The 15,726-nt window shown below is 38.4% G+C and overlaps 1 protein-coding gene across 1 annotated transcript in view; it reads left to right on the top strand.

Annotated features, from left to right (window-relative positions):
* LOC103026784 (thrombospondin type-1 domain-containing protein 7A) overlaps positions 1–15,726 on the top strand; it is a 285,301-nt gene that overhangs the window by 118,973 nt on the left and 150,602 nt on the right. The window contains exon 3 of the mRNA XM_049467814.1: positions 9,817–10,065. Coding sequence (XP_049323771.1) covers positions 9,817–10,065 — 249 coding nt within the window. The remainder of the gene's footprint in view (positions 1–9,816; positions 10,066–15,726) is intronic.

Here is a 15,726-nt window from a genome sequence, read left to right on the forward strand (position 1 = left end):
TGGCTCCTTAAGCCTTTCTCAATATTGGATTTACCTGTGTATGTAGGGTCAAACAAATTTTGTGTTCCAGCAATTAGTGCTAAAGGTATTTAAATCAATAAAACGTCAAGGGTGCCCAAATTTATGCACCTGCATCATTTAGTTAAAAAAATGTAGCACACTTTCTGAAAATCCTATAATCCTATCTCAAATATCACTGTGTTCATCTGCTATATGATAAGTTTACCTGAAATTGCTGATCCCAACAACAAATTAATTATAAAGGAAAATCATGAAAATTATCAGGGGTATCCAAACTTTTTTTTACCATGCCAGGTCTAGGACCACCCTATCAGTGTTTATCTCTATAGTGTACTAAGTTCAAAAAATGCATTAATAAAATGTGGATTTTATATTTATTAATGCATCAAAAAACAACAAAACCTGCCAATTATAATTACCAGCAAATTCTGTTTTTTTGGAATAAACTCCCTGAGAGTTAATATCAACTCGTTTTAGGTGTGAATGCGTGAACATCAAATACACTCTATGACAGAGTTAAATCTGAACTGTTGTGAGAGTTAAAATATTTATCCCATCTAGAGTAAAATACAGCTCTCAGCTGATAGAGTTAATTTTACCTTAAACACCTTTACATCAGAAAAGTGTGTTATTAAACTAATTTTATGAAAAAAAAAAAAATTGTAATATAAAAATATATAAAACCCTGGAACATTTAGGAGTATACCAGGGGATTTTTCCTTTGCATGGCAACTTTTTAATCCTGCATTGCAGTTTCTCACACTTTACAGTGCAGAAGATGGTAACTTGCTCTTATAGCCAACAACACGTCAGCTAGACAAACAACCATAATATAAAATATCATGAAACACCCCATGGAAGGAAGCCCTGGTGGGCAAGACTACACACTGATGGTGAAAGCTAGGATTGGGGGGGCACGCCCATTAGATAGTTCAGTCATGCTCCTCAACACCTTGGAATAAACTCTTGGAATAAAATACTACACCGCCAAAGAGTTCCCCTTAACTAAACCTGTAGTTTAAGTTGGAGAATAAACTCACACTATTTAACACTTTCACTCATTTTTGTTCAACCCTCCTGCTATGTTCAAATTTACTAACACCTTTTATGTTAGTAATTCGCATGAATTATCAGTGGTTCTTGCACTAATACAGTTATAATTATGTTATTTTAGGGCTCTAAAGCTTTTTGAAGATTATAAAAGTTGCATGTCATGGTGACTTTCACATCATTCAACACAATTGTGTGTAGAATTCTGATATGTTTTATGTGTTTTGCAATGCTAAAACAACGTGGGGTCAAATTGACCCCAAACAGCATCAATCTATACAAAATGTGTACAGGACACAAAAAACGTGCCATCTCATTAATTTTATGTTTACCCAGTTTTTACCATTAAATTAGGAAAAGTCACCAAATATGAAGTGAATAAAATTATATTAACTGCATATTTAAAGGCGTTAAACATTGAATGGGGTCAAATTGAGGACATGCCAACAATAAAATTATCAGCTGTCCCAATATTTTTGTCCTGGTTCAGTGAAAACCTGCATATTGGGCAGTTTATTCATTGAAGTGGAGCTAAAAGCAGTAAGAACGGTGAGAACGGTAAGAGCAGCTTGGCTCTACTGTAGCCATTCGTCCGGGTCCTGTTTCTCGGCCCCCTTGTCAGGGGGTCTGACAGGCAGGGTGATGAGTGTTCCACCCTCTCTCTCTCTCTTTCTTTCTCTGACCGAGCTGTCAAAGCAATGGAGCCACTCTCCCTTTCTGATGTCTATTTTCCACCTCGACGATGACAGCTCCATATCCACTCAACTTCCCTGACAAGAAGGAATCTGCGCCAGCACAGTTAAAAAAGAAATAAATAACAAAAATGACAGAGTCCTCGACCCCAGCGCAGTCATTAGGACGAGCCGAGACCTGGCGCTAAGTCTTTTATCTTCTGTGAGCTGTTTGAATTGCACTGTGTACACAGAGCCCTGCTACAGTGAAAGAGTTTCACGTAATAAAAAGCGAAAGCATTCAGAACTCCGGCGAAGCGTTTCCTGAACCCGTGTCATCCCGTATTAACTTTCACAAAAGCTGCGACTGTATTTTTACAGCACTCACAGGGTACTGCAGGTGCTCTCCACTGTAAAGCCTTTGTGTTATGGCAGGATGCCAAAACTAGTCTGTCTGACTTCTTGAAAATAGGTTGGTTTTAGTAAGAATTGGTCCAAATTGGTCAATCATAATCTGAGAAACCCATCATTTCCTGCTGTTTTTTGAAGACCCCAACTTAAAGGAACAATACATATTCAATTACAGCAAGAGTGAACAGTTGAATATCGCAGCCCAAAAAAACTTTCCTGCCTCTTCAGCCCCAGATCTGAGGCTCCCACGGGTTGCCAGGTTGAGGACATTGAAAACCTACACGAAAGAGTGCAAGCCTCGTTCAATACAAATACGGTACAAATACAACTTTTGTACAATGGCAATTTCATATATTCACATCCATAGTTAATCCATAAAATTGAAACATTCAGTTTGCAGTTCACTTTAGTAGGTTTTATCAAGACAGCATTGGCCAACACTAGTCTGGATCACTTCACCCACCTCAAATACATAAATACCTTGATAACTCCTCTGCACATAGACCACTGAATGTGAATACGAAAATCAAATGTTGAATTTAATGGTGATTTAAAATACTCATCCCTACTAAAGGTTGTGACAAATTACTTAGCTTAGGTTAGCAAACCTTAGCTGAGGCTCAGTGCTTACCTGTTTTAGGAAGAAATAGCCAGCTCAGCATTTGTCTTGTAGTCCTTCTGGACTCCAAACTGTCACTACCTATTAAACACAGACTGTATTTACTGGTGTTTTACTCTTACAACTTTGCTCATGGAGCTCTTTAGAAAGTTAACAGGTTTTACAGAGACCTTAGGGAATATACACTAGGGAAGCACGGTTTGACAAGTTAGCACAACTCGACAAAACACCAGTCAAAGCAGGTGCCATTTTAGTCAGATTTTATGATATAGAGCGGACTGGTTAAACTGCCCAAGCAGAGTAGCGTTAGTTAAGCTGAAAGAAACGTTATCAAAGCTGCGGGGAGAGTGGCAGGGAGAGTGGCAGGGAGAGTGGCAGGGAGAGTCTAACATTAAGCGAAGTTTAAGGGTTAACTTTACCACAGCACTCACTTTAACTAAGGCTGTATCTCTGAAAACATTTTGTCCTTTGAGTTTTAGAGCTGTAAAATTGACTGTGAGAGGAAAGGCAGGTATTCGTTCTCTGCTGCAGTGCTGTTAGCCAATCAGAGGTGATATATTTGCATGAATAAATATTCATAAGCAAGAGCTGAAATCCTGTCTTTCTTTAGAGACAGTCATTCAGTGAACTAAAACAGGGCTAAATAGAAACACCAGAGCACCATGGATCACATGGCACTCATTCATACTAGATACCACAACTGGACGATGGAATGAGACATTTAAAGAAAAATATACATCTAGCCAATTCATTTTTGCATTAGATCAGTGTGCGATGTCTATATTCAGAGTCATATTAGTTATGAGGAATATATAAAATCCAGCGTGCGCGATGGTAGAGCTGGGATATTTCAAAGGCAGCACCAAAAACAGCTCACATGTTCTCAGAAGCATAAATATTAATCTTTGACTTGTTTATTTCTGCCTCTGAAATATTCATACTTGTTTTGCCACTTCTAAAAAGTGGAACAAACTTTCCTCTGAAGCGATTGCTCTGTGACTCTTGCCAATAGTCCTCCGAAACGTTCTCCTTCCACCGAGTTTGATGTTCCTGACTGTATCTGCTCTGCAGCATAATTATTTCTTTCACGAGTCTCCGTATCGACTCCATGTTTCTTTTATTCTCTGGCTTTTTCAAAGCAAATCTTGAAAGGAATCTAAGAGGCAAACATCCAATCTCGTAATATACAGCTTGTTTTTCATGTTTCTCACCAGTTTAAATGATTTTACAGTAAGACAGTGAGACAGTAAGACGTGGTGTGAGCCGGCCTGCTCAGGACAATACGTTTGCGCCTCAGAATACCAGACTTCATCCCTTCCTACGTTTATATTATGTAATTGAAAGCCTTTCACGTTTCTCAGTCTTCTCATTTTTCAGCTCCTGCAGCTCTCAGGAAATCTCCTGAATTCCCACTACTTGTTTTTTTGCGCTGATGTTTAAACAGCAGCCGTCTGGTTTGAATGGAGTAAATTGGGAATGTATTTGTTGTCCTCATTCTGTCAGCAGCGGGGAAAATGCACAATTTGAGGAAAACAGCTCGGCTCAATAATGTGTACAGCAGCACCACAATGAATGTGTAGATCAGGCCTTCAAAATGCTCTTTAGCTCGTTTTTGGTGGTTGCCATGTTTGGCGCTGGAGCAGTATTATGTTTTGTAAGCAAGATCTACAGTGGAAAAGTTGGCTGGAGAAATCTGTGCATCATTTTGCATTGAGTAGCTTCCCCGCTAACAGAGAATGTTATAAGATCGTTTAGCAAAGGTTCCAGGAAGGTGATTCATAGAAAGTGATACTAGAAACACATCTTACACAACAACAAACAAATCTAGCCCGTACGTTTTGCTTTTAATCATACGTTATATAGCAGAAATATGTTAATCTGTTTGTGTTTTAGCCTCCGATCTCGCCCACTGACCATTCCCTAGACCTATTTCCACACTCCAGGTTGCCAGATATGGAACACAATAGCAGACAAACTCAATATGCTGCAGCCTTGTAAATATTTGTCAGTGTGTTTAAAAGGTAGAGTCCAGTTTGGAGTCCAGAAGGACTACAAGACGAATGCTGAGCTGGCTATTTTTTACCTTAGCTTAGTAATTTATCACATCCATTAGTAGGGATGGGCATTTTAATAGACTTTAATATTTGATTTTCGTATTCACATTCAGTGGTCTATGAGCAGATGGTTTATCAAGTCAGCGAGTATGTGAGATGGGTAAAGTAGTCCAGACTAGTGCTGGCTAATGCTGTCTTGATAAAACATGCTAAGGTGAACTGTGAATTGAACGTTTGACTCACGGCTATATTCACTCATGTGTTTGTCAGTTTGGAGTCCAGAAGGACTACAAGCCGAATGCTGAGCTGGCTATTTTTACCTGAAATGGTTAAGCACTGTGCCTCAGCTAAGATTTCTTACTTTAGCTAAGTCATTTATCACAACCATTAGTAGAGATGGTCCTTTTAATCACTTCAAAATTAGATTTTCATATTAATATTCAGTGGTCTATGTGCAAGCTAACAAGCTAAAAGAGAACGTTATAAAAACGTTTAGCAAAGGATCCAAGAAGGTGATGCATAGAAGGTTTTAACAGGAACACGTGTTGTACATAAAAAAATAAAAATCTAGCCCATACGTTCTGCTTTAAAGGATTCACTATGTCGCAGAAATATGTCTATTTGTTTGTGGTTTAGCCTCTGATCTCACCCATTGACCATTCCCTAGTCCTATTTCCACACCCCAGGTTGCCAGGCTGAAAACTGACTGGCAATTGTCTAATACTTTGAGCCACATACATCTAGAATACATCTTTAATGAAATCATTAATTCAATTCATCATCATCATTTATTATTATTATTTTTTTAGGGCTGTCAACGTTAACGCATGTGATCCATTTGGAATCAGTAATAATGTTATTATTATTTTTTTATTTATAATTATGCCACCAAGTTTGACCCCAACTTCCACCGCAATTCCACCACCGCAGTTTTATTTTTCCTGGAGTGGTTATCTTATAATAAGAATGCCATCTGATCTTAATCAGAGCTAGCACATATACTTATATTTCCACACTTCAGGTTGCCAGGTATGGAACACAGTAGCAGGCAAACTCAGTATGCTCCAGCCTTGACACTCTTCTAAAGAGCTTCTAAAGAGCAGAGTTGGAGTAAAACACCAGTAAATAATGGTCAGTGTGTTTAATAGTTAGAGACAGTTTGGAGTCCAGAAGGACTACAAGACGAATGCTGACCTTGCTATTTTTTTTTCCTAAAATGATTAAACACTGGGCCTTAGCTAAGCTTTGCTAAATAAACTAAGCTACTAAAGCCAAGTATTCATATTCAGTGGTTTATGTGCAGATGTGTTATCAAGTCAGTGAGTATTTGGGATGGGTAAAGTGCTTGAATTTCTGCATCAGGAGTAAAGGCATAAAGTTATCCAAAAGCAGTGTGTAAGACTGGTGGAGGAGAACAGGCCAGTATGCATGACAATTTTTTTTTTAAACGTGATTAAAAAACAGGGTTATTCCACCAAATGTTGCTTTCTGAACTCTTTTTGTTAATGTTGTTTCAGCCATTTTTCATTTTCTGCTAATAAATGCCATAAATGACAATATTTTTATTTGGAATTTTGGGGAAAGGTTGTCTGTAGTTTATAGAATAAAACATCAATGTTTATTTTACTCAAACATAAACCTATAAATAGCAAAATCAGAGAAACTGATTCAGAAACTGGAGTGGTCTCTTCATTTTTTTTTTCCAGAGCTGTATTTGCAACTCTGACACTATTTTAACAGAAAAAAATATATATACAGGCTTGGCGGGGTGTAAGATAGCAATGAGCGTTTTGACACACTTTGTGTAGGTTGTAAGATAAAGCCCAGGGGTAGACAAGCTGTGTGTGTGCATTTGCATATATGTTAGCAATAGCAATAGATAAAAGCTTACAGTAGCTGAATGCTGCTGTATTTACTAGAAGGCGTGTGAACAAACATTTGGATATAAAACGTGATATTAAATAATTGGGATATAATTTTGAGATTTTCTTTGTTTTGCTTTGAATAATGAATGATTTTGCCCCTCTGAAAGGTCAGACCTCTCTCATATTTTCTGAGTAAGCAGCACAAGCTGAAATAATAATAAAAAAACAACACGAGGAAACAAAAACACACTGCACGCTCATTTTTACCAAAGGAAAATGCTAATTCTGTAAGCCCAAAAAATATTTATTTAATCCTGACATTGTAAACACTATTCATGCAGCCCTCTGCCAAAATAATGATGTGGGATAAGTAGCTAATCTGCCTTATTTTGGCCAAATCACCAATTACTGTTGTAGAGGCTTTAGGGCTTTTGGACGGGCAGTAATTTGAGAGTGTAGAAAGTGGTGTTTTCTGCTCGTTTCTTCAGGCAGTGCTGCTGACAGGCTAATATACTTAATTACAGACTGTGACTCCTAAAGCAGAGCTTCATTTAGCAGCACGCCTATTAGCTCCTCACACACTGCAGGCTTTTTGTTTGTTTTCCTTCCCATTTTCTGGCAAATCCCACCCAGAATTAGTCAGAAAACGAAGGGATGGCTGAATACTGACTAGCAAGTGTCTAATACTTTTTTTTTTTTTTTTACCCGCCACCACCCCCCTCATTGGAGGTCTAATACTTTATTTCACTCTGCAACAATGCATTGTTCTTAAGGGAGGACATATATTAAGAGAAAAAAAATAATAAATAAATAAAAATAATAAATTAAAAAAAAAAAAATAATTATAATAAAATAAAACAAAAAATAATCAACAGACAAATATATATATATATATATATATATATATATATATATATATATATATATATATATATATATTATTAGTAATAATAATAATAATAATAATAATAATAATAATAATAATAATAATAATAATAATAATAGATTATTTTGGGAACTTTAATGAAACTAAATAAAATGTTTAATGAAAGTTTATTTTTATTTTATTATTTTTTAGGGTTGTCAACGTTAAACTGTTAACACATGCGGTTAATTTGGAATCAGTAATGTTATTATGTTATTATTTTTTTAACGCAAGTTAATTATGCCGCCAAGTTTGACCCCAACTTCTACCGCAATTTCACCCCCCGCAGTTTTTTTTTTTTTTTTTTTTCTGGAGTGGTTATCTTATGGTGAGAACGTCATCTGGTCTCGATCTGACCAAGCTATCAAATACACTTCTACCGCGGTTTAATCTGATATAATATTAGCCAGATAATATACTGCTACAAACAAGTGCTGTCTCTGCTGCTCCATGCTGTTTACACACTAAGAGCTTGGTATGTGCTGCGTTCACTGCAAGTCTCAGTTAAAACTCGATTTGTTGCTTATCATTAATTGCAGCTACTCACAGATTATTAATTGATCGCAGTTGTGTGGGTGCAAAGCAGGGTTCTCAGCAGCTTTCACTCCCTAATATCAGATGCACCTCGGTAGCGCCACCTACAGACTGTTACCCATATCACAACAGAGTTTCAGCTCTTAGGCCTTTATGCTCTTGGACAAAACTACAGCTGATAAGTCACATTAATACTCACATTCGTTTTGGAGTTGGAGCAACAGGAGTGGGCAAATATTTAATATATAATGTAATATTCATGCATTTCCACAAAACTAATTGTCCAATCTGTTCCCCTATCCTACCTATTCGTTCAAGCTTGTCAGACAATTTTATCATGACTTAATTTAACTTGAAAGTACTTTGTTTAATAAACAATCTGCGCACTTTCAAAGTTCTCAGTGCAATACTATGCCCCTATCACCAGCATTGTGAGCCTGTTGGGAGCATCAGCTAAAAGCGATATATTTCAGTGTTCAGGGTGAATGCTGGTGGGCTATTCAACAAAAGTTCACACTTGTTATCATGTTTCACAACAATCCAAGTCCATTTCACACCAGAGGTCTCCTTTAAAAGCTAGCTTTAATGAACATCAGTAACAGATGCTTTAATTACTGTATATCTCTAACAACACTAGACCAATAATGGCTACCAGCTAACTGGTGACGCTATCCGTTTTCTGAGAGGAGTTAATCTGTCATTTTTGATAAAAGATGGATTGCACTGTGCTGGTTAGATTACCGTATTTTTTGCACTATAAGGTGCACTTAAAATAGTTTCAATTTCCCAAAAATTGTCAATGTGTCTTATAATCTGGTGCACCTTATGTATGAATTCTACCAGTCAGGTAATAAGGAACAGTAAAGACTCTCTGCTGAAGTACAGAGTTATACAGGAGTTTCAGTTTAGTTCTCCAGCACTGAGGCGGGAACAGTATTAGCATTAGCCATGAACTGTGCTAATCGCTAGCTCTTTACTGATCAGAGGTGAGTATTATTGGCCTATAGCCTGCTGCTAACCCTGGCTAGAACTCCTGGAGCATCATTAGCATTACCCGCTAACTGTGCTAAGCGCTAGCTCTTTTGCCATTCAGGGGTGAGTGTATTGGACTGTAGTCTTCGTGTTTACCTTGTTAAAACAAGCTACGTGGGACAAACCGCTACCTAATATCACCCTGGCTTACTGGAACACTCTGGGTTTCTTAGATGTCAGATGGCATTTACTAGTGCTAACTGTGGCTATCTCTAGCAGTTAGCTGCTAATGCTAATGCTGCTGCACCCAGCCTTAGTGGAAATCTGGAAATCTAACTTTACTGTAAATAAAAGAAGTACTTTACTCACCCAAATAAACATTCTTTTTAGGAGAGAAATCTGTGTAGATTAATATTGAGCGCTCTTTTGATTTAAAAAAAAAAAAAAGCTTTTTTAAGACCTAAAGTTAGCTTAGCTTAGCTTTACAGATCTTGCTACCCAGGGGCATGACCTGCTAAATTAGAAGGAAAACAAGGTGACACCCCTGTTCCTTACTAGTGTCACATAATGCGCCAGTGCACCTTATAATGCGAAAAATACAGTAGTAGATGCTGACCTTACATAATGGTAAGAAGAACAGTAGAAACTCATAATTAATGAATAAAATATTATCTGTTTCTGTGTATGACTGCAGCCAGTGCCCCCACTGGAGCCTTCCGGACATGTACCAGTCCTGCCTGATGCCCAAAGACTGTGTGGTGAGTGAGTGGGGGCAGTGGGGTCCCTGCTCGAAGACCTGTGCGGACCCCAGCATCACCAAGGGCACCCGCACTCGCAGCAGACAGGTCCAGCAGCTTCCTGTGGGCGGAGGAGCAGAGTGCCCCCTGCTGGAGGACAGCCAGGAGTGTGAACCTGTAGGAGACGGCATCCCACCCTGCGCCACGTAAGTTCATACTCCAGAACCAGAAATTAATATTAAAGTCATTCAGACAATGAAGAAAAACACATAAGGAATCATGTAGTAACTTAAAAGTGTTAAACAAACCTAAATACTCCATGAAGCTTTTAGGTGCTGCTACCTTGTGGTTTCTAAAGCTGGTAGCTCTGATGAGTGCCAGTTCCATCATAACGTTTTTGCTGGTCTTTGCGGTGACTGCACCTGAGGATACTTTCAAAGTTCTTTGAATGTTTCAGATTGACTGATCTTTTTCTTTATTTAGTTGAGCAGTTGTTGCTTCTCATAATCTGGATTAGAACATTACTCAAATATTCACTATTCACTGTATACCTGTAACTCAACCTCTACACTAATTTACACAACTGATGCTCTCAAACACATTAAGAGACAAGAAAGTCAAGTAATTAACTCTTGATGAGTTCAGCACAGCTGTTAACTGAAAGCCTGAATTCCAGGTGACTCTGCCTCATAAAACTGACTGAGAAAATCCAGCCAAGATATGCAAAACTGTTATCTAAGCAAGAGTGTATTAAAAATAGTCTGCAATATTGAGATTTAAATCTGAATCGTCATGTAAAATAGCATGTTTGGTTCAATATTAAATGCTAATAGATCATAATGATTAAGTGAGCATCTTGTTATTTAAATCTATGCAGGCGTTTTGTAGCCGTATAGTGGGTTATTAATGCAATGGATGGGTGAATAGATGGATGGATAAAAGACGGGTGGATGGATGGGTGGATGGATAAGATATGCGTTAAAATAATTCCTGATGATAAAGTGAGCATCTTGTTAAAATTGTAATTTAAAGCTATGTAGGCATTTTGAACCCATGTAGTAGCTAATTAATGCAATGGATATGGTGAATAGGTCGATAGATAGATGGATTAATGGATGGATGGGTGGGTGGATGCATGGACAGATGGGTCGATGGATGGATGCATGATGGATGATAGATGAGTGAATGGATGGATGGGTGGATAAATGGGTGGATGGATTAATGGGTGGATGGATGGATGGATGATGGATGAATGGGTGGCTGTATGGGTGATGGGGTTAATGGATGAGTAGATGGATGGATGAATGGGTGAATGGATGGGTGAATGGATTAATGGATGGGTGGATGGATGGATGAATGGGTGGATGGATGGGTGAATGGATTAATGGATGGATGGATAAATAAATAGATGGATGGATGGGTGGATGAATGAATGGATGAATAGATAAATGAATGGATGGTTGGATGGATAGATAGAGTTTTGTTGAGCAACAACACAATCAAATTAAACATTCTTAATATTGCAAAAAAATAATAATTTAAGTTATAATTTAAGGCTATGTAGGCATTTTGTAGCCATATAGTGGGTTATTAATGGAATGGATGGGTGAATAGATCAATAGATGGATGGATAGAAGATGGATGGATGCTTGGATGGATGGATGGTTAAATGAATGAATGAATGAGTGGATGGGTAGATGGATAGATAGATGGGTGGAAAGATGATTGGGTGGATGTATAAGTGGATGGATGGATGGATGGATGGATGGATGGATAGAAGATGGATGGATGGTGGATGGATGGTAGATGGATAGAGTTTTGTTGAGTAACAACACAATCAAAATGAACATACTCAGTATTGCAAAAAATGGAAAATTTCAGCAGACAGACAGATTAATAGATGTATAGACAGCTACTGAGAGAGGTAGATAGACAGAGTGGCAGGCAGAAAGACAAAAAGACAGGCAGATACATGGACAGAATAATGCATCAGCCTCTGGATGAAGAGATTAAATTTCCATCTTGATTTATTACAATAATGAACATTCTTCACATTTACCATAAACCACCACCCTCAGTCATCACCCAGCCTCCGCAGGTGAAGCAGTTCATTCTGCTGAATATGAATACATATATGAATACATCATTCAGGCCCTCAAAGATGTTTTGTTTCCATGGAGATGTTTCTTACTATACTAAACGCACTAAACACACACCACAGTACAGCAGCCAGTGCAGTTCCTGATATTCACACGACCAGTGAAATGTAGTTTCCCAAAAACGTAGTTAATACTGTACGAAAATTACAATAGAATTTACAGTTTTATTCCTTTACTCATTACTTCCTATTTCCTAATTATTAAATTAATCTTCAAAAGTACATTCTAAAACCTGTACAAATATTTTAAAATCAATGCTACTAACAAATATGGAAAGTAAAAAAATAGACATTATTTTATCATTTATTTATTTTATTTAGGACCCAAATGTAGCATTTACGGCTGCATTACAGCTTAAAAAATGTTTTACTTACAAAAAGGTGTAACCAAAGAAGCAGTTTTTATTAAGTTTGTAACTGAAACTAAAAGCTAGAAACTCCACAGCTCTGATAAATGTCCATTCTTTCTGGTTCTCTGCTCAGTGTCTGCATTTTGCTCTGATATGATAGAGTGGATGGATGGATGGAGAGGTGAATGGGTGGATAATTGAAGGGGTGGATGGATGGTTAAATGGATGGATGGGTGAATGAATGGGTGAATAGATGAATGAGTGAATGAATAAATAAATAGATGGATGATGGATGGATAAATGGATGGATGGATAAATAGATGGATGAATGGATTGATGGGTGGATAGTTGAAGGGGTGGATGGATGGTAAAATGGATGGATGGGTGAATGAATGGGTGAATAGATGAATGAGTGAGTGAGTGAATGAATAAATAGATGGATGATGGATGGATAGATGGATGGATGGATAAATAGATGGATGGGTGGATCGATGGGTGGTTGGATGGATGGATGAATGGATGAATAGTTTTGTTGAGCAACAACACTATCAAAATCAATGCCATCAGCTGCAGGAACCCTGAGAGAGCATAATTGGTCTTGCTGTTTCTCTGGGTGGGTAGATGGCGCTCTTTTCTTTCATCACTCCAAAGGGTGATGTTGATCAGCACAAGGCATCTGTGAGCTGATGTATCAGAACTGAGTTGCTGTGCTATAATATAAAATAAAAAAGAGAAATATTAATAATGTATCAGGACAAATTCGGCAAAGAAAAACAAAAATGCTGTTTTTTTATTTAGATGTGCATCTTTCCCAACATGATGTGAAAGACCTTGAGCCCATCAGAGTGCCGTCTCTGCCTGGCGTCCTGAATTCAGCATTTCCCGCTCTGTGCTGAGAAATGGCCACACGCTCGCTCTGTAATGAAGCCTGAACGTGCGTCTCACCCGCGGCGGGAGCTGGTTAACCCCGGCCCAGCTGGTGAGAGCTAGGTGCAGAGCAGTGTGATAGAGTGAGCATATGGATACAGAGAGAAACCCAAAGCCTGCAGGCCCGGTCTGGGCCAAGAGCTGAGCGCTGAACAAATGGTGCAGCCTGAACGGAGGCCACAAACCGGCTCTACAGATGGCTTTTGGTCACCAATCATCAGCACTGAATGCCTTTTACAGTGCAGGGTTGAGTTGATTTTTCGTTTTTGACTATTTCTCTACTCTGTATTACTGCTTAGCCATAAATTTTAACTTTTTAAGCCCTATTTTAGTGATCTATAGGCGAGCCATGAAGTGTGCAGCGTATCGTAATATTGTATACTTCTAAATACTGCCGACTACGCCAAATTGTTGTACTGTACTTCTTCTTGATGCCGATTTCAGTCTTCCAGCTTGAAATTGTATATTTCAAAGAGCTCGGTAAGGAGACATGTCTGGTCATCTCATCTGCTGTCCAATGTACCAGTTGTTGTATGTTTTCTTGTGGCTTTAGTTGTTGAAAAAAGAAGATGTTACAGCTTCATACAAAACTGATTAGACAATTTCAGACCGACTGCCTTATGGCTGTGCCCCCAAGTGCTCTCTCCGACTGATCCCTACTGGACTCCCAACTTTGGAGCCAACTAGGGAACTCTCCCCAGGGAAGTAGCAGCAAATTCTGGGCCCTGTACACTCTCAATGTCCCTGTACACTCTCAATGTCCCTGTACACTCTCAATGTCCCTGTACACTCTCAATGTCAGTGGTCCCCTATCTATGCCAGGATTTTCATGGGCCCCTTTCCCTTCTTGGGCCCTGGGTAGTCAGGTCCACTTTACCCCCCACTACCACGCCCATGACTCTCCCTACCAACAGAACAGAAACTTAAATACAAAGATTACAAAAGTGGGCAGGACATGATGTAAGTACAATGCAGTTACCCAAATAACACAGAATAACGTTGGGTTCATCAATAACAGGAGTTCTGATCTAATCATGCTCATCTTCCTGACACAAGTCCTAAAAGACCTGCATATGAAGTTTCACTGCTAAGTACGGAATGTTTTACCTGATAATTTATAAGCAATTGAGGAATTATATACAGCTCTGAAAAAAAAAAAAACAAGAGAGCACTTAATGATGATTTTTTTCCTTGACTTTACCTAATTGAAAACCTCTGGAATATAATCAAGAGGAAGATGGATGATCACAAGTCATCAAACCAAGCTGAACTGCTTGAATGTTTGCACCAGGAGTAAAGGCATAAAGTTATCCAAAATCAGTGTGTAAGACTGGTGGAGGGGAACATGCCAAGATGCATGAAAACTGTAATCAAAAATGGGTTATTCCACCAACTATAGATTTCTGAACACTTAAATGCTCTAAATGACTATTTTTATTTGCAATTTGGGAGAAATGTTGTCCTCAGTATATAGAATAAAACAACAATGTTCATTTTATTCAGACATATACCTATAAATAGCAAAAAAAAAAAAAACTGATTCAGAAACTGAAGTGGTCACTTAATTTTTTCCACAACTGTATATATGAGGAATTATATTCCACATTAACCACAGAAAAGTACACCTTACACCTCTCAAAACGCGCATGTACTAATTTATTACTTAATCATGCGTGTGCTTTGGACATAACATATGTCACTTGCCTTAAAGAGACAGATTACAGATTATTTATCATTTACAGGAACAGCAATGTTATTTTATTTTGTTGGGATTGTACATTGCTGCGTATCCTTTTGTGTGTAGGGGTAAACCTGCACTGCACCTTCATTGCTAAGATAGCCATGAACATCTGATTGTTGACATCTGTCTAGGTTGTATTCAGTCAGTGGCGCACCTGTTTTTTCCTTTGCCAAGATAGCAATACACCAGAAGCTTACCTAAGCTTCCCAGAAGCTTACCTAAGCTTACCAGAAGCTTACACCTCTTACTTCCAGACTAGCACACCCATTAGTGTTGATTAATTCAGAAGTTGCTGTTGCTATTTAAATGATGCAGGTGAATTGCATGAGAACAGACTGTTGTCAAGACGTAAGATAGCAATAAGCATTGTGATGTGCCTTGCTCAGGACCCCAAAACTTATTAACCTAACTTTGGGTGGTCAAAGTGTCTGTAATTAAGACCAAAGGTGATCTTGGCGTTACTATCGCCGTCACTTTTTTCAGTTACGAGTAATCTAACTAATTACTCTGACTGTAACTATAACGCTGTTACCATTTCCGACACCCCGTTACTGCACGTTACTCTAGCCGGTCAATTACCTTTTTTTTTTTACTTCGCTCATACAGACAAAGGCGTAAGTGTGTGTGTGTGTGCTTTGTGCAGTAGCGCAAAAAGGGGGTATGCAGCGTATGCGACGCATAGGGGCGCTGC

Source organism: Astyanax mexicanus, chromosome 1, assembly GCF_023375975.1.
Source record: "Astyanax mexicanus isolate ESR-SI-001 chromosome 1, AstMex3_surface, whole genome shotgun sequence".
Lineage (NCBI taxonomy): Eukaryota > Metazoa > Chordata > Actinopteri > Characiformes > Acestrorhamphidae > Astyanax > Astyanax mexicanus.